This window comes from Lissotriton vulgaris, chromosome 5, assembly GCF_964263255.1.
Source record: "Lissotriton vulgaris chromosome 5, aLisVul1.2, whole genome shotgun sequence".
Lineage (NCBI taxonomy): Eukaryota > Metazoa > Chordata > Amphibia > Caudata > Salamandridae > Lissotriton > Lissotriton vulgaris.
This window is the reverse complement of record NC_141693.1, coordinates 902,824,424-902,843,698: the sequence shown is the minus strand read 5'-3', so window position 1 is coordinate 902,843,698 and position 19,275 is coordinate 902,824,424. Positions and strand designations below refer to the sequence as shown.

General features: G+C 43.9%; 1 protein-coding gene and 1 long non-coding RNA gene across 3 annotated transcripts in view; one reads left to right on the top strand and one right to left on the bottom strand.

Annotated features, from left to right (window-relative positions):
- Positions 1–1,239: 1,239 nt before the first annotated feature.
- Positions 1,240–8,281, bottom strand: LOC147711776 (uncharacterized). The gene is made up of 4 exons (XR_015295958.1): positions 8,097–8,281; positions 4,892–4,942; positions 2,866–3,252; positions 1,240–1,533 (listed from the first exon to the last, which is right to left on the bottom strand). It is a non-coding gene; the product is annotated as an uncharacterized LOC147711776 (long non-coding RNA).
- Positions 8,282–13,601: 5,320 nt separating this feature from the next.
- BTAF1 (B-TFIID TATA-box binding protein associated factor 1) overlaps positions 13,602–19,275 on the top strand; it is a 1,094,445-nt gene continuing 1,088,771 nt past the window's right edge. Inside the window, exon 1 of one of the 2 annotated variants that reach the window (XM_086922506.1) lies at positions 13,602–13,914. In XM_086922506.1, the coding sequence (XP_086778632.1) occupies positions 13,901–13,914 (14 nt within the window). In that variant the 5' untranslated portion in view covers positions 13,602–13,900. The remainder of the gene's footprint in view (positions 13,915–19,275) is intronic. The other variant, XM_086922505.1, reaches the window with a different exon arrangement.

The window sequence follows — 19,275 nt, the reverse complement described above, 5'->3', positions numbered from 1 at the left end:
TCTCTATATACATAGGGAAGGAATACGAATGGATATACTCTTAAGAGTCACATAGGAATGGTAGAGAGTACAAAGGTCTACTGCATATACTAGTGATTAGAGTTATCCCTGGTCAAAAAGGAAGATCATCCTGGAGTGATTCTGAAGTCATTGGATGGCTTCAGCCAGCCATTCCTGGGGACGTCATCCCAGGCCATCCTGAAGTCTGCCCACAGGGCTGATTATTTAAATGGGATGACTCTTACTGTAATCACAAAAACTACGCTAGGATGGTGTTCTGATGACTATTACTGTAATCACAAAAACTACGCTAGGATGGTGTTCTGATGACTCTTACTGTAATCACAAAAACTACGCTAGGATGGTGTTCTGATGACTTCCACTGACAGGGAGTGATTACCTTTTACAACTCCACGAATACTAACTGACAACATCAGGATGAGTGAGAATGACTCCTGGATGGGCTCTAGACAATTTAAGGATAACTGATGATTATCCCTGGATGATTCTATAACCGCTTCAGGATGGAAGTCAATTACTCTGGTACTTAGGTTTTGTAATGGAAGGGTACCCTTCCATAACCCAAAAAATACTATGTGTACACAAAAGTGAAAGTTTTCCCATTTCGGATGTGTTGAAAAAAACTGAAAACGCTCCTATTTCCTAAATAAACTCCATGTCTATCATGTCCCCTCCCTCTTCCCTCCCCTCTCCTCTGGATAAATCAAACATTATAGCGCGGGGATGCCTTCGGGTCACCAGGCGCTCTACAAATCGTTAAATAAATAAATAAATAAATATTGTACCAAATACCAATTTGCTCTTGTTTGCAAATCCCGAAAATTTTGAATCAGGTCTGCATTATAAACTCAAGCAAACCAGACACAAAATGTCTCTAAATCTGGTCCTAATACTCAGATTATTTGTCCTGCATTGGAAAGATTACTTTTTAAACTCTAAAGTGAGAGGTAGACACTTGTATAAAATACAAGTTGCTATTTTTGGCTATGTTTGTTCTGCAGAAATACCACAAGCACCTTTATATAAAAGAAGTGGCCTGCAGCAATGTTATACCTTTGCATTCAGATCAGCTTAACATGTGCCACTACTCCCATACTCCTGACTCACTGGGATTTGCCTTATTTAGAGGTACAGAGCATTATCGGACGCTGTTTGACATGGTGACCATTTGCAAAACACTAACCAAAATAGTGGTAAAGGAAAAAAATTATCAAAAGGGAGGTTTCAATGTAATTTTATTTATCTAAAGCACATATTTGGCCCCACAAGGGCCAGGATACCAAACAAGAGAAAACATCCAGAAAAAAAATAAGATCCGGGGAAGAAAGGCCAGACTAATGCAACAATAACAAATAGCTCAACGAAAACCAGCAACTTCATGGTTTGATTCTAGATGCAGAGATTTTCTTAATCCTCTTCTGGCATTGCAAATTTTTATAGCCAGCTTCCTTCTCATACTTCTGTTGTCCAGTGATGACCAGCCGTTGGCACTGCACACAGACTTCATAAACTCTGGAAAAACAAAATAACATACATCAGTATCATGTTCCCACCATTATTTATGGTTTTTAATACGGCTGGGCTGCCTATCAAAAGTTCCAATTCCATTATTTCATACAGTCTGCCAGATGATATGGTTAGGGTTACATGGTTCCTAAGTGAAACATTAAGGCCACTTGGTCAAAGTTTGGCACAGCTTAGAGCAAAGCATTGATGAAGAGGGGGCCAGAAGCTGAAGAAAAAAAAAGTTCCCTTATGAACTATGAGCCCCTGGTCCACAATGACAGTTCTAGCCCCAAGTAGCAGTGTGTCTTCTCTGGCTCTTTCACCCTTTTGAAATGCTGGGGTACTTGATAAAGACTGTACAAATGTAGATGCATTAAAACAAGCATGGGCCATAGTCCTGTTCACTAGACGCGGGCAAGCTTCCTCTGCAAACAGAAAGTAATCAGTGCCAGATTTCTTTACAAAACCATCATTGAGGCAGCCAGGGTGAGTCTGAACTGTACTTGCAATTATCATATTTGGAAAAGAGTTGTCTAAGAAACTAGTATAGTGAGCAGAAATCAAAATAGGAGCTTACTACCAAGTATTAGGACCAGGACCAACTGATCTAATTATTAGGGAGTTGATCCAGTCTAAATAAAAGCTGCGAGCACAGTATATTTTGTAAGTGCAGTTTGCTATCACTCATTCATCCAGTTTGAGAACCTCACACCTGGACCTACAGATTTACAAATGAAATCCCAACTCAAGGCTTTGCGCCAGATTTGCATGCCATTTGTAGCACAAGATCAGCACAAACTGTTAAGAAATTACAAGGCACCCCCATTGCTCTTATTGTTCTTTTGCAGACAGCTGTTAAGCAATGATGGAGTCATCGTTCAGTTATGATACAACCTCACATATGCAAACATACAACACAATGTATAATGAATTGTCACAATCCCAGCTCGACTGAATGTTAATTGCCTTACTGCAACTATCAAATCATTTCAAATTTGTTGAACAAGGATCCACGCTACATCCTCCTTTCAGCATCTAAAAGAAGTAATTCTGAAGTTTGCCATAATCAATTACAGAAAACCTGGTTCACAAAAAACCAGGCCCTAAACACACACCATTAGTGGCATTAGATAGAACAAGGCTCAGGCACAGAGCTCCATACTCAGACTCAAGGACAGCAGGGTAGGGGCATTGTCAGTCGCACCCTCTCCATTTGCAGACAGGGAGCGGGGTGGAGTGAAGTGTGAATAAATTGGGAAGTCCGGGACAAGAATGTGCTTTGCATAAGTCACAGCTCTGCCTAGCATTTCCTGCACTCCCTGTGTGTTGTTGACTTACTTGTTCGGGTCCTGTTGTCCTGCAGTCAGGAATTTGTGGATCTTTGATTGGACACCTCTGACATGTTCCAGCCCTGACACGCGGGTCTTCCTCTCCAAGGTCGTTGATATCTATCTTCCGGGTTCCTTCGCCTCTTTGTTCCCTCGCCAGAGGTACATGCTTGTGTAGCTGTTTCTTCGCACCAGAGTTTCTTCGGCCTCTCGTCCTGTACAGAATACAATGAGAGAAGAAAGATATATTTAACCAAAGAATCCTCGTCTATCTGGTATATGGTAGGATGATGGTATACATATTTAGAAGGACATAGGTACTTATCTGATTTATCTGATCCAAGTAGAGTGGAGAAATGGTTATTCTTTTGTTTCTCCTTTTTAACACAGGCTGGCTCTAAAGAGAAAATAGATATGTTTGTTTCCTGATTTCTTAAGGAGAGCGAAGGAGGGAGAGAGAGAGAGCGCAGGAGAGAGAGAACGAGAGAGAGCGCGAGCGAAAGAGAATGAGAGAGAGAGAGAGAGAGAGAGGGCGAAGGAGAGAGAGGGCGAAGGAGAGAGAGGGCGAAGGAGAGAGGGGGCGAAGGAGAGAGGGGGCGAAGGAGAGAGGGGGCGAAGGAGAGAGGCGGCGAAGGAGAGAGGCAAGTGACAGAGGATGCATTAAAGACGTTGATATGATGGTGAAATTATGTGTGGTAGTGGGCAGACGGGGTCATCTTTGGGGGAATTTTGCACTTGTTATCAAATGGAAAGTCATCCAGCAAGCATAAATGAGTGACTGTGGCAAGTAAGGGTGAAAAATCAACTCGTGAGAAAAAGCCTACATCGGATAAGGGATAAGCAGACTTATTTGTGCCTTGGCACCATGCTCCTCAGTGAGCAGCGCTGTAATGACACAAGGGGTCCTTTTCTCCTTCTGATGCACACGGCTTTGTTATTGGAATGTGGATTCATGGTATGGCAATGCCTTGGATCAAGGAGGGTGTGAAATTAACAGTTGAAATGACACACTAAGGTGAAGTTACATAACGAAGAAGTTTAAATGAAGGAATAATGTTTGTATATAGTGTGGAGCAATAACGTAATGAAACTTGAGGTGAGACCCCTGCAGATCACATTGAGAGGCTGCCCTCCAGACTTTCTCAGGAGCTCTGAGGCCACGTTACTGTGCTGAGCGGCTCCCTGGAGTTCGGGACCCCCTGTACTCCAGAGGCCTTTGTTATGCCACTGGTGTAGAGTCTTTCGAAATGTGGAAACTGCACCAAATCATGTAGCTAGTTACAACCTACGACAGAGATGGCGGCAAAGGCTTTTCTTCTCTTACAGGTTACATTGTATCTCATGAATGCATAAGGCCTCATCAATATTAATGAGGGAAGAGCCAATTGTATGCTGCTCCAGTACTCTTCTGTTGCTGGAAGGCACATGAAAACTTTTTATAATGCTCGTGAAATTTCCAAATTTCGGGTTATATGACATTTGCTACATTCTATCCATTTTTGTGGCTACAAAATCTCGCAGTTTATACTGACTGAAGCAGAAAACGTCTCGTAGGAGACATTTTCTTGTGTGCAGCTCGAGTGTATCTCATGACTTTTGAACGTGAGCTATGCCCACCCACACATTCAATTTTCATGCAAGATACCAACATAAGTGGATTTCATTAAATTTCAACTAATTTTCAGAAGGCATACATTTTCACGTTTGCATAGGCCTTATTCTAGAGACCTGGCGAAAGCCAGATAACGGAAGTACGTGCCAGCAGTTCCTGAATTTAGTGCCGAGAACTGACTAGCATCTTTGGCAGGAGGAAAGTCTTTTGTCAACTGCAGTGGCTGTACCCTAGCAAATATTCACTTTTGAACCGCGACTTCGCCTTTAAAATTTTCCAATCCTTTTATTTCATATAGTGTGCCCAATGAGATATGGTTACAAGGGTTCATAAGTTTAACATTAAGGTTACTTGGTCAAAGAGGAAATGGTGAGAGCAAGTCATTGACAAAGAGGTGGGCAGGAGGTAAAGAAAGAAGACTTGCCTGTCCAAGTGAAGAAACTGCCACTGTTCACCAGACGCTGTCACGCTTCCTCTGCAAACAGAAAGCAATCAATACTAGATTTCATTTACAAAACCATCATGGAGGCAGCCACGTTGAGCCTGAACTCTATTTACAGTATTCTTATTTGGAAAACAGTCTAAAAAATTGCCATACTGATCAGAAATCCAAATAGGAGCTTACAACCAAATGCTAGGAACAGGGCAGCTGATCTAATTATTGGGAGAGCTGAAATTAAATCCCAACTCAAGGCTATGTGCCAGATTTGCATGTCATTTGTAGCGCAAATTCTCAATGAGTAACAACCCCTCCCCCAGTACTCTTTTGCAGATGGCTGTTAGTTAAGTGTGAAGGTGTCCGTGTACAATAACATGATCCAGGACCACATATGCAAACATATTTTAACACTGTATGCATATTCATGTATTTTCATAGTCCTAAATCAATCAGAGTGGAAATTGTGCCAGTTGTGGCTGGGTGTGGTTCTGCTTGGGCAACAGAATCCCCCAATACTAGTTGACAAGTGCAAACAGAGCCATGAGGCCATGCCTAGTAATAGCAAAGCAAGGCAAATTTACCCCATGGCACTGTTCACCGCCATGCGGAATGGGGCACTGATCACATAACTTAATGGACTCATGATTATTAGGAACAGGGCACAACTCTGTTCTCCAGACCATGGACAATGGATATATAATGTCAGGTCACATGTTGCTATTTCTTTTTTTCAGGCTGTAAGTTGCTTAGTCTTACTGGCTGAGAAAAACTTGGAAAAACTAGGGGTTGACTATATATTAGCACATGGACATATTTTTTATGCCACGGTAGCATGAGAAAGGTAATATCGCTGCAAGGGTTCAAACATTTTTGTAAGACTGAATCTCAATGCACAGCCACAGTTGCAGTGGCTTTCACACGGAAGGACCAGAAGGAAGCATGGTAACTGTCCGTATCGCTGCAAATATATTTTAGGCAGTTTTTCAAAGTGTGAACTCAACCCGAAGTTATTGTGAGTGGTAAGACTACCTCTCAAATTGCACAAGGTCATATTAATCTTTTTTCAGACTGTTAAAGATTTAGTGATTTGCCCAGAATCACAAGCCGTTTACAGACGCCAGGACTCGAACCTGGTTCCCCGATTGCAAAGCAGGCAGCTCTGGCCGCAAAGGCCGCAAAGGCACATTGATCAGTCTCCAATCACAATGAAAACCCCTTCCCTGCAGCAGACCAAAATAAAGTTGTGCATATGTTAAAAAAACGAAAATAGCATTGTCTATGCATTTTTTTTCAACTTCCAGTGCATTTTACATCAATTACAATTTTAGATCAGGTCAAGTGTTTAATATCGGAGCTCTTTCCGTTGCAGTTAAGTGAGCAAAATGACTCCCATAATCAGGAAGAACATAACTCCATAGCTGCCAAGGTTTCAGATTGCTTATGTGTGACATTTTCGTAATTTCAGTGTAATTATAAGTGACATTCAATGACTTTGAGTGATACAAATTTGCAAGCGAAAATGAAGACAAGGGAAATTTATGAATATCAGAAATTACACCCATTTGAGCAACGAGAACCTCGAAAAGATCTTCAAACTGCTGCAAATCACCAGAAACATAGAAGCCAAGTTTACAGACTGCTCAAGTGTGACATTTTGGTGGTGTCCATGTGCATATGTGCAGGGCCACTGGAATTAGGTGATTGTGCTGGTATTTTCGCATAATTGTAGATTTGCCGCATTTGCCACACGCAGAGGGTGGGGGGGAGAGCACACGCAGAGGGGGGGGGGAGAGCACACATGCAGAGGGTGGGGGGAGAGAGCACACATGCAGAGGGTGGGGGAGAGAGCACACATGCAGAGGGTGGGGGAGAGAGCACACATGCAGAGGGTGGGGGAGAGAGCACACATGCAGAGGGTGGGGGGAGAGAGCACACATGCAGAGGGTGGGGGGAGAGAGCACACATGCAGAGGGTGGGGGGAGAGAGCACACATGCAGAGGGTGGGGGGAGAGAGCACACATGTGGAGGGAGAGAGCACACATGCAGAGGGTGGGGGGAGAGCACACATGCAGGGGGTGGGGGGAGAGAGCACACATGCAGGGGGTGGGGGGAGAGAGCACACATGCAGAGGGTGGGGGGAGAGAGCACACATGCAGAGGGTGGGGGGAGAGAGCACACATGCAGAGGGTGGGGGGGAGAGAGCACACATGCAGAGGGTGGGGGGAGAGAGCACACATGCAGAGGGTGGAGGGAGAGAGCACACATGCAGAGGGTGGGGGGAGAGAGCACACATGCAGAGGGTGGGGGGGAGAGAGCACACATGCAGAGGGTGGGGGGGAGAGCACACATGCAGAGGGTGGGGGGGAGAGCACACATGCAGAGGGTGGACAAGTGGATAGCAGAGCTGGAGAGAGCATGGTGAGGGTGGAAAGCACCAGAGCAGGGAGGAGAGAAATGTGCAAAGAAAGGATCAATATAGTGGTGATTGTAAATAGATATAGAGCACATGGGGAATATAGATAAGATGTGTGGGGTGGAGAGTGCACGTCGTAGAGAGCAACAGTAGAATGAGAATGAAGATTTTTGAGAGAATATGGAGAGTTGAGAGCAGATATGGAGTATGCAGAACATATTTATACAGTGGTGAATTGAATGTTCGGCGAATAAAGCGCAAGTGGAGGGTATGGCAATATATGCGAGTTGAGGGCGCATTTGGCGGGGGTATAACCCAGAGGGTTGGGGCTGGTTAACATAGTGGACAGCAGATATAGTTTGCACAGCAAATTTTACAATGAAGAAAAAAGCATCTATCCAATGTGTAGAAAGCAAGTGATGTATGGAGGGCTGAGAGTAGATGTACCGATTGTATGCGGCTGGAAGGATGCAGACAGTGGATGAATACGAGTTTTGAGTAGGGCCGATGAATGGACATGGGGGGAAAGCAGATGCAGTATAGAGAGCAGAATTGGAGAGTGGCTCTTAAGGTGCAAATGCACGAAAATGGATAACGATCTAAAACGCTGGAGAGGAATATTGTGTAGAAACCAAAGACAAGAATATTTCAATAGGAAAGAAGGAAGGCATGCGTAAAGGGTCGAGAGTAGGAGGATGCCCAGCCCAATCTACGTACAAAATCCCGAACTAATTACTCTCTCACCTAGGAGGTGCAGAGGTCCAATTCCTCACTCACCTCGTCCAGAAAGTTTCTCCCTGCCCTACACCTTCTCATACCAAGAATGCTGCACTCGGTTTAACACCCTGCCCCTTCCTTCGGATTTATATTAAAAGAGATACAGAAAATTGCTAGCATAACTCTTCGGATTTAACTGCATCTCTGCCCTCCTCTGCGCGCTCGCCATTTCCCTCGAGTTCGACGGCAACATTTGGACAAAGACCTGCACAAGTTAAGGTCAAGGAATCTGATTGCTCGTTTGGACGCAACAATCCCCTTTCTGATTGGTCAACTCGGCTAGGAGGCGGGCACAAATGTTGGGTGTGGGAGACCCCTTGCCCATTTATTTATTTATTTATTTATGCACTTTTATATAGCGCGGACTTTACCCGAAGGCGTCAGAGCGCTTTACAATAGGAACAGAAATGATACAAACTGAGAACATTACACGAACAGCAGATTGCAAAAGCATACGTTACGTTACATACGGTAAAGTGATAAATTGTGAGCAAACAAAAATACATGAGGTAGACAAGGTAATAGTGACACTTGTGAGCAAACAAAATACATGAGGTAGTAAAAATGTGAGCTACCAAAAATACATGAGGTAGTAAAAAGTGCACAGGAGGAAAAAGTGACAAGTGTGCAGGCTACAAGAGAAAATAGAGTATAATTTGAGGTATAATACTGCAATATATGCTAGACACTCAGGCACAAGAACAAACGTTATGTAGGCGAAGGTGGCACTTGTGCAAGTATCAAAAGTAGCATTTCAATTCAACAATCTTTATTGGAAACTTCACTTGCGATAAACAAGAAAATACGCAAACCAAAGCAAGAATGTAACTATCATTTGAAAGATTGTAGGCTTGGAGTCTGCAAGAGAGACATCACCTCGTGCATCGTTGTACAGCAGTTTTTTTTAATATGCAATGATGTTGACAGTTATAACAATAATGATGAGTTTTATACATTGGTATCCCCGAAATTCAAGTACTTTAAATACCTATGTGGTTTAAATAAACCTCACATATTTCACCAATATAAATTATCAAAAGGTTTGCGACTTTCAACATCAACTTTAATTACCATTGCAATTCAGGGAACTCACAGATTTTACACGCGCACACAGCCCTTTCCCACCAGCGTTTGCCTGCAACCAGACGGAATACCCAGGTAGGCAAGTCCCAAATGTCTTGATTACTAAGGATACCGCGTGGTAAGGCTATGTGTCGCCTTTCCAAGGTTAGGATACATAGTGCAGTACTGTACAGCATGGCAGTGTCTGAGGGGCAAACCGAATTCCAACCCTCGTCTCCTCACTTCACTGCATTGTGATCTTGGGCAAATTGCTTTTTTAAAGTTTTATTTAGCGCGAATTCGCCCCGAATGGAGTGCACGAGCACAAGTTTCATTACACAAGGACGCACATTCATATTTTGTGGGTAAGGGATAATGAAGTGATTTGCCCAGAATCACAGGATGTTGAACGAATGGAGAGACTGTTTCCCCGCTCACTCAGTCAGCAGCTCTGGGCCACCTTGCCACATCCTCTTTCCATTCGAGTTTATCTTCTGCAGTGGAAATTGTATTGGGCCATTATCATCAGAAAGCACTAAGAGTGGGAGCTAGGTGATTTATGACACCTACGAAAGTTGGAGGGTTACGACTCACACCGACTCACAAGCACTAGAGCGTCATGCTCTGTTAAGTCAAATAAAGCACTTACTGAAACAAAACAACTTCGTTTTCAGATCTTTTTAAAGGGACCATTTTACTACATAGGACTTATTAGGAGCCCCACCTCTCTTAAATATAAGTGTGACCAGACTACGAATGAACTCCCTATGTCGGCAGACACGAAGTGATATACACAAGATCACAGTTTGGTCAGGTGGGAAAGCAAGGGTTTGATCTCATGTCTTCTGCTTCCACAGCTAGCCTCGCAAACCAAAGGCCACATCGCTCAAAAGAACGGGAGAAGACTGGGCATTCATATGCAAAAGTGCAAGAGAAATCACCCAATGTATACTCTTAAAGCATGGCGGAAGCATAATGTATAGAACAGTGTAACTTTTTTTTGCTATATTGCAATCGGAATATATTATTATTATACCCATTATACAGAGCTCCGAATCTCGCTGAGATCAAGTTTGCACTTTATCAAAGAAGTTTCAATTAAATAGTGCAACCTGCGTGTTCTTTTTCCGGATTGGTAACTAGTGCACCATTGGTTCCATATGTGTTTTCTTTAAGTAGTTAAGAATCCGACATGGATCCGGAAGCTTCCCCCATTAATTTCAGTCTGGAGCAGCTCCTTGATAGTGACTTTACGAGTTATGCTGCAACCCACTGTAACGTTCGGATGAGCGACTCATAAGGAATGTTAAGTGACCGTTTCACCAGAGAAACGGGATACCAAAGATTTGGTATAATGACTGTTGTCCTCTCTCAGGCTACTAGCGCCACAATGCCAGTCGTTTGATTTTCAATTGTCGGTCTTTGTGCGAGAGTCTCTGTCAAATGACCCACTTTGCAGATCTACTCCGTTTTAAGTGGACAGCTGTCAAAGCAGTGTGAGCCATACTCGGCTATCCACGTCACGTCATGAATTTTATTCTTTCCCAGTTAAGGTTTTACCAGTAAGACCTCCTTCTGTGAAACACTCTGTGTTGGGTTAACTGGGAAAGAATTACACGATGTGACACATAAAGCAGAGGCCACAGTTGTTTTAAAGTGGGATAAAGAAGGCACGTTCTGGATGACGTCAAAATTGCCCGTCTCATGTTGGATGTGACTGTAATAGGCTGGCTGATGAACTGGTTGAACCATATGTGAGATTCTAAAGCGGGGTGGGATTCGTTGACCATGTTGCCCTCTGTAGTACCAGAAAGATTGTGCCACAGTCACAGCTGAGCTGCCTCAATTGTTCAAACGAAGTGCTTCTAGGCACAGATGCAAGTTCTCCCTCTCTATCTGCCTCTATTCTCTTTTTAAGACGCTTGGAGCCCTAAAAAAATGGAGTTGAAGGCTAGAATTTTTAGATATATATATATATTTTAAAAACCTCTTGAATATAAAGGAGATTCATTTATCAGAATGGAAGTTGTTTTGGTAAAATGTATGTTTCGACCAGCCTACATTTTACCAAAACAACTTCCATTCTGATAAATGAATCTCTTCCCTTATATTCAAGAGGTTTTTAAAAATATATATATATCGCCTGGGGCCTCTGTGTGTGTGTGGGGCGGTGGAGGGGAGGGAGGGGGAGTTGTAGGAGAACATGAAATGATGTTTAGAAATTGCTGCCTAAAGCAATCATGTTCCGGACAAGGCTAATGCGTAAGGTATGGCATGCCATTTGGAAAAGTGGGGAGGGGTCTTCCCAACTCTGGCATCTCATCCTGGCAGACCCCCTAATGAGCGCTTACTAACTGCTGAATAGCGAAATAACAGCTTACAGACATTCACACACTCTCTTAGGTGATTGCCATTTGTGCATTATACAATTGTGCTGCTGATGCGTTCATTATGAATCAGCCGCATATGCCACTTAATCCATCTGCGCATAATCGGCAGATTTTAACAACAGAAATATTGTTTTCAACCGAAACGATTCAAAAGAAACTAAACATGCAGCAACTTGAGGCTGCCTTTGGAAGGCTCTTTGTAAAGGTTGACTGGTCACCTTTATTTTGCTTATTCCTATATTTGGTTGCTAAACTTGTACAAATGAGTTGCAACCTATGCATGGACTGTGTTAACAAGTGCAAAAATGACAAAGTAATTAATAAATACTATCAGAAAATATGCCACGTTATGCTGCATTATTTGGCTTTTCTCGCTGCATGGTTTAGTCAACCCGGCCGCATAATTTGGCCCTCTCCGGCTGTATAATCCAGTGGGTTGGAGCATGACCTGAAGGCTAAACACTGATCTCAACAGCAGCTACTGTAAGTCACTAATCACCTTTCTATTGTTGGAGCGTATGAATGCAAGTTATATAGATGTGCATGCAATTTGTAACCTGTACGCTACACAAAGATATCTGAAGAAGCTTAATTCTCTTCTCCCCAGTGAGCTATTTCATATGATCGGAGCGTGTAATCCTCAGGTTCACACAGTTTAAATAGTGCACTTTCTTTTTGCATACAATGCAAAACAACTCCCACTACGAAGTGCGTTGCAAGCCTTTGTAAAATCATTCGGCACAAGTTCCTCTTTACTAATATAAGCTTATCCAAAATGGTTGGTAACCTTGTAAAATAATCATCAGATTTTTCTTTACAATCTTTCAAACATTTCAAATAAAAACAAAAGGTTAGTGCTAATGAAGTAATCAACAAATCAATCTCAAATCATCCTCAGGTCATTAGGAATAATCTCATCTTGTGACGTAATCAGATACTCATCCTCAAATCTTCAAGAACAATCTTGTTTTACAAAGTAATCAGGTACTCATTTTCGAGTCATCTGCAAGTCATCAAGCACAGGTTTCAAAGCTTTGCTGATTACTTTAGGAGGTTGATGATGTGTAATGACGTGAAAATGACTTCTAAGGTAGTTGAATGATGATCCAATGACTCTGGGATGGCTTCTAAAGTAATCCTGTTTGACCTGGGATCTCTATAAACATATATACACATAGTGAACAGAAAAACAGAAAAGCTGAGTTCCATTAAGTGGGGTCGGAGGGGGATGCAGTCACAGCACCAAGGGAGGGTGGGAGGGATACAAGAGTATGGAGAAAAGGCAAATCAGAAAAGGGAAGAAACATTTGAGGATCGTCAAGGGGGAAAGGGTTAAAGGACTAGGGAATGGACAAGATGGCGGGTCAGGGTCCAGAGAAAAGCGGCCGAGGGCTGCTCCGCACGGGCCCTCTCTGCTTTGCATTTCCCCAGGTTTACTAAAGTTTTAGGGTTCCAATTGTTCTTAATATCCGACCTGAACCAGGAGCATAGGCAGTGGGAATACCAACCCCGAAGTCAGTGGTACCAGCTGAGACCCAATGCGCCCCCAGTCAGACACTCCACGATTACTACATGTACGACGTCAACGATCTGATGCCACGGACCACAGACATGCCACGAGCCCCGATTCAGGCAGCTTTTCAATTTCTTTAAGCCAAAAATTGCTTTAGTTTAGCAGTCTCCCGCCTAAAATTGCCTTTGCTTAGATGTACTGGAAAAAATTAAATTCCCCGATTTATCAAACTCCCTCTTCGTAGTGTCGAAATATTGATGTGTATGCTAAAAACTCATCCACTATGGCCACCGTCGTTGCCCGTTCCAAAATGGGTTGGCATTCCAGTCTTTTCTGCTTTTGAAAAGCTGTGCGTAAGACAACGCTGGTAATGTGAGGTCGCCACACGCGGCCAGAGCCCTCCCCTCCCCCAAGCTCAACCAGCCACACGCCCGGAATCGTTCTCAAGCAAGTGCCCACATCCTCGTGCAACACCATTGCTGATTGGTCAGCTATCGGCCAAGTAACCAATCAGAAGCCTGCTTCCATGGTGGAAGGAATAAATACAAGATGGCTGTCCCTATAAAGCCAGGCTTTTGGGTGCTGGGGGGTGATGGTAAAATCTGTTGTTTAATTTCGGGGCGCGGATCTGTGGGGTACCTGCACTGTTCAAAGTGCTTACACCTACTCTGCAGACAGCCCTGGAGACGCAGTAGCTGCGGGTCCCGTCCGAACTCATGAATTGAAGCGGTCGGTGCTGCTGAGCGCAAAGCTACAGAGGCCTCCGCCCTGTGCGGGACCTGTGGGCAGCGGGGGTTCTGTGCCCGCTAGTGGCGGGTAGCGCGGCGTTAGGAGCTGCTATGGCCGTGTCCAGGTGTGTATGTGCTAAAGGTTCGCTTGGTATTGCCATCGCATGTTGTCGATCAGGTAGGGAGCTCAGTGAGTCTCAAACACCCGCAAAGCCACAGCTCAAATGTGTTGTCTTACTCTTATGTGTCAACGCATGCTGAGGTGTCAACCTGCTTCTGTCTACCCTGCAGCTGACGTCACCCCCTCCTGCATTTTAATGAAGATCTGTTTAAGCGGTGAATGCTTCAGTTCTGTCAAGAAGCATCAGTTTTCTATTTATACGCCCCCTCATCTTTTCCGGTTGTGCTCAGTCTGTCAATGTCTGGTGTCGGTTTGGAGAGGTTCGGCAAGTAGGAAACGGGGAGGGAGCATCCTGAAGTTGTGTAGGTGTGTATTTAAACTCTGTCCTCGTGTAAAGCGTTATAGAACGTCTTCTGAGGTCGCTGTTCGATCACTTAATAAGTACTTTATATATTCATTGCTGCCCAGTTTTCAGATTACTTGTGCGTGGCATTTAACTGATTTCAAATGGGGTATGAGTGACATCATGCTACCAAATGTGACACTTCGAGTGACACTCTCTCACGAATAAAACCAAGCAGTGAAGTCGACAGAAAAACATATTGGAAATTGCCCCCTTTTTGAACAACGAAATGCTTTTAAAAATCCTTAACTGCTGCAAAACATGTAAGTCATTGGCCCATTATATGCTATTAAATCAAACCCATGAGTACGTGTGCGTTTTTTTTTCTTCTTCTAAATCCTTGCACTTAAAAGGATAAAACAGTGTGAACTGACCAAAGTCAATTCTGAACACCTTTTTTAAAAAGTAATCACTTTTTTTTGTAGGTAAATTAATGAGTCTCTTAGACTGTAAACATTTTTTTTTTTTTTACTTGAACAACCGCATTGGGGAGAGAAGTCTCATAAGAAGATACTTAGCTGTTAACAACACTGTACATTGCCACTTTCCGATGAACTCTCTCCCTTCCCCTTCATTTACTTTAAGGTCACCACCACACACCCCCTCCGCGGTGTTCACCTTGCCCTCAGACTTTGCTGTAATTTTTTCCCCAATACATCACCAAAACCCTTATCATCCATACTTAAGTCTTTGAAAAGTTTTTCTGTCCAGGTTTAAGGTCTACTACATATTTTACCACCCTCTTTGATTCTTTTTCCACTCTCACAGTATTAGACAATTTCGACAAACTTTTAATATTGACATCTGGTTTGGATATACGTACCCAATCTCCAGTTTAGGCCTAACTCAATGTATTATGTCATGCTACTTTTTTTTTCTCCTTTACTTGTACCTCTCTCAATTTTTCTTTCACTCCTTCCACCACCACTCAATGCAGTGTGACCTTTATGTTCCTTGCATATGAAAATACAGGGGGACTCCTGTAGTTGAATTAGGTGTATTATAATACCATAATCTTTTCCTTTAGAAATATACTCTCATCCTTATTATTGGCCAGCGCTGCCTGAATACCTTTTTTTTAAAAAATTGCTGGCCCTTTCCACTTCACAATTGGACTTAGGCCAATATATAAAATAATGATACCCTTTCTACTTTGATGTTACACTCATGGAGAAAGTTCACTGTTTTAGATGACATACTGCACACCATTATCTGACATTAAGACTTTAGAATAACCTTCAACCTGATACACATTCTGTATACATTTAATAACTTAATCAGTATTAGGATCTCTAAAAAGAAGTATGATAAATTAACTTTGAAAAGTTGTTGATTAACACTATTAAAAATCTCTTCTCAAACCCCAAGAAGTTATATGGGCCCGCAAAATCAATGGAAATTTTTTCCCACGGTCCTTGCAGAGTAACCTGGAAACTTACCGGCTCCCAAGATTGTTTCCAATACTTGTCTGAATTAAAACAAACTGGGCAGGCATCAATTAAACCCTCAATATAGGCATCCATTCCTGGCCTCCAATGTTGTTTAAGCAACCTTTTTGTACCTGACATTCAGCTTGCGTCTAAGTCCCCTTGGTGGGACAAAATGATCATGCCTCAATGTCGTTTTCCAAACTCAACTCACTAGAAACCTGGGGAAAACTCTGGATATCAGAATCAAGATTCCTACTAGGTGGCCAATCTTTAACCACATATTGTTTCACTCATCAGTTGCTCATTTCGTCTGACATTTTCAACCACTCTGACTCCGAAATAATGCCCTTATGTCTGTTCAGAACATGCACCATAGCAACCATACACTCATAGTGATCCACAACAACCTCATTCTCATTGAACGTCTGTGGCAACCTGGATAAATCAGCTGTTACAGCATATTTCAGGAGATAAAAACGTATCTCAAAATTAAATTCCTGCAGTCTAGCACTAAGTCTCACCAACCTAGAAGAATCTTTTCCTGCTCTCACTCCAACCATATTATACTCCAGAGGCTTATGTTTGGTGTCTAAAATAAAAGACCTCTATAAGAAACTGTTACATTTTTCTACAGCCCACACACTGGCCGTTTGTCTCGCTCATCTGCTGTGGAGTCAGTGAGTGTCCAGGAGGGTTAGTGGTTGAATAGCGGGTATGAAAAGTTACTCTACTGAAAGTGAAGTGGTGTGGGGCCTTACAGTACCAGAAAAAGGTGTCCATAACCGGGTATTTGTAAAGAACGAACAATAAATCACCTGTAAGGGTCTCCAGGAGCTGGGGCCATTGGGGAGATTAAGTGAGCTATTGTCCAGAGTCGCATGATGCTGAGCTGCCTCTGGTGCTACGGGTCAAACGGTGAGCCCTGCGTTTGGGAGTCAGCCACCATGGCCTCTGCGCCACACCCCTCACACTCCTTACCACTTGGTTGCTTGTGAGAGGCAGCATTTACTAATCTGCCTTAGAGCAACTGTGAATTGGGAGGTCTGAGTATACCACAGACGGTGGTGTCACCTATGGTTTACCTGGCGAAGATTGGGAATGATTGGGCAGCCTATTTAACTCCAACCATAAGATATCCATACAAGAATGTATGCCTCATAAGCTAAGCCCTACACTCCTCAGAACCTGATATTGGTAATGATTGAGTGCCTGTACCAGAACTTTGGCAGTCCCCCCCCAACAGATCCTTTGCATGCCCCGTATGGGGCATGCAGATGGATGGGCTTGCACGAAAGAAGCTACCTTGCACAATAAGTTTGCTATGCCAGCCAAGCACAGGCATGGCCACTTGTTAAATGTGCCCACATAAATACTAATTTGTACAGCTGACTGAACTCTATGGCAGGTTGCAGATCGCCACTAAACATTCCCTGGATCAAAAAGTAATTACATTCTATGCATAGAGGACAAGCTTTTACTGTTCTGCCACTGATTGCTAAATTTGCATGCAAAGAGGAGACCACTTTGCTCAATGCAGCTTTTTCCTTTAGTTCAAACACAATGCTTTCTCGCCCTATACATACATGTCAAAATCAGACACCTTTCTGCCGGATGACCGATCATTTCCAAGTGCACAAGGCTCTGTGCTCACCTTCATGAACCTACCTCCAGTTCTAACAAGTCCCAAGAGAATATCCCTCCCCTAAAGGTTATAGGGAATCATCTACAAAGTGATGGCGCAGCACAAAACACTGCAGAAATGCAAGACAGGTTTTTTTTTGCACGCTGCTGCCCGAGTATGCCCTTGGGGAATCCATGGAACATAAAGTTTAGGTGACAAACTGTTTAAGGCTATAATAATTTAAATGATCTTCTACAGGAAAGTCAGTCTCCTAACACCAGAAGGAAGAGGCTCCCTTCACGGACTTCTCCCATGGCCAGACTCCACACGATCACAAACCCCAAACAAACAATGCAAGCTGTAAAGGGGTAATTTGAAAAGTAGCACAATGATAAGAAAAACTCGGGGCTACGTGGAAGTGGTGACCTGTTATGAGAATGCTGCTATTGGGACGGAAATGTCTCCGGCATGGTGAACAGTTGTCACTTGTACTAAGTGCACGTGTTTTGAGGATTTTTGGTTCCAGCCTGCCAGTAATAATGTGTGTCCGCTGGGTGTCTTGGTGTTTAGAGTGTGTTTTTTTTCTGGAAGTCATGTAACCAAAACAATTTTAAATAATAAGTACATAAATAGAGAGAGGGGCATGTGGGGGGGTCACTCCTAATTCATTGGTCTGTTCAGCAGTCATTCACACTTTGCTTCTGCTTGCATCACGGGGCAAAAGGTCAGCATAATTTTATCATTGATGGCATTTTGCCTGATCACAAAAAATGTGGTTCAGTGCCAGGACTGGTGGGATAATGGTTTGTGTCCTTTCCTCTTTTTTTCATTTATATATTTTTTTAGGTCTCGCCTATTCTATCATGTAAGTGATAAATAGGACAAGAGTATAGAGGCTCAACCAAGCTCTGAAACAATCGGGGATTTCGTCGAGTGCCTGTGCTAGTGCACTCGCTCCCCGAGCCACCTGCCTCTGAGAGCTTGGCCTCGCACACCACATCACCACATCATAGGCTTCTGCTCCCCCTCACTCACACCTCATCCCCATATGCTCGCTCCTTCCCTCCCTCCCACTCTTTGAACCTGCTTTGCCGCCCCATGCCGTGCCTTTCAAGCGCACAACATGCCATGCCCTCTTTCACTTTCAAAGCGTCCCTCGTTCCTGTTAAGACAGTGCTGTAGAAAGTAAAAAGCTCGACTTTCGTACTGCTTACATGAGCACCAGTTTCGTTAGAGCCGCCATTGCTTGTCTTCGTGTGTTTGAAGTTGAGCGCTTGGCTGCGGTTCTTAATTAACTTCTATTGCCATCACTCAGCACCACCACATTATCACTCAGCACCACCACATTATCACTCTGCACCACTCTGCACGACCACAGCACCACTCTGCACCACCACAGCACCACTCTGCACCACCACAGCACCACTCTGCACCACCACTGCACCACAACAGCACCACTCTGCACCACCACAGCACCACTCTGCACCGCACCACCACAGCACCACTCTGCACCACCACAGCACCACTCTGCACCACCACAGCACCACTCTGCACCACCACAGCACCACTCTGCACCACCACAGCACCACTCTGCACCACCACAGCATCACTCTGCACCACCACAGCATCACTCTGCACCACCGCAGCATCACTGCACCACCGCAGCATCACTGCACCACCGCAGCATCACTCTGCACTACCGCAGCATCACTCTGCACCACCGCAGCATCACTCTGCACCACCGCAGCACCATTCTGCACCACCACGCACCACAACAGCACCACTCTGCACCACTTCACCGCAGCACCACTCTGCACCACCACAGCCTCACTCTGCACCACCACAGCCTCACTCTGCACCACCACAGCCTCACTCTGCACCACCACAGCCTCACTCTGCACCACCACAGAA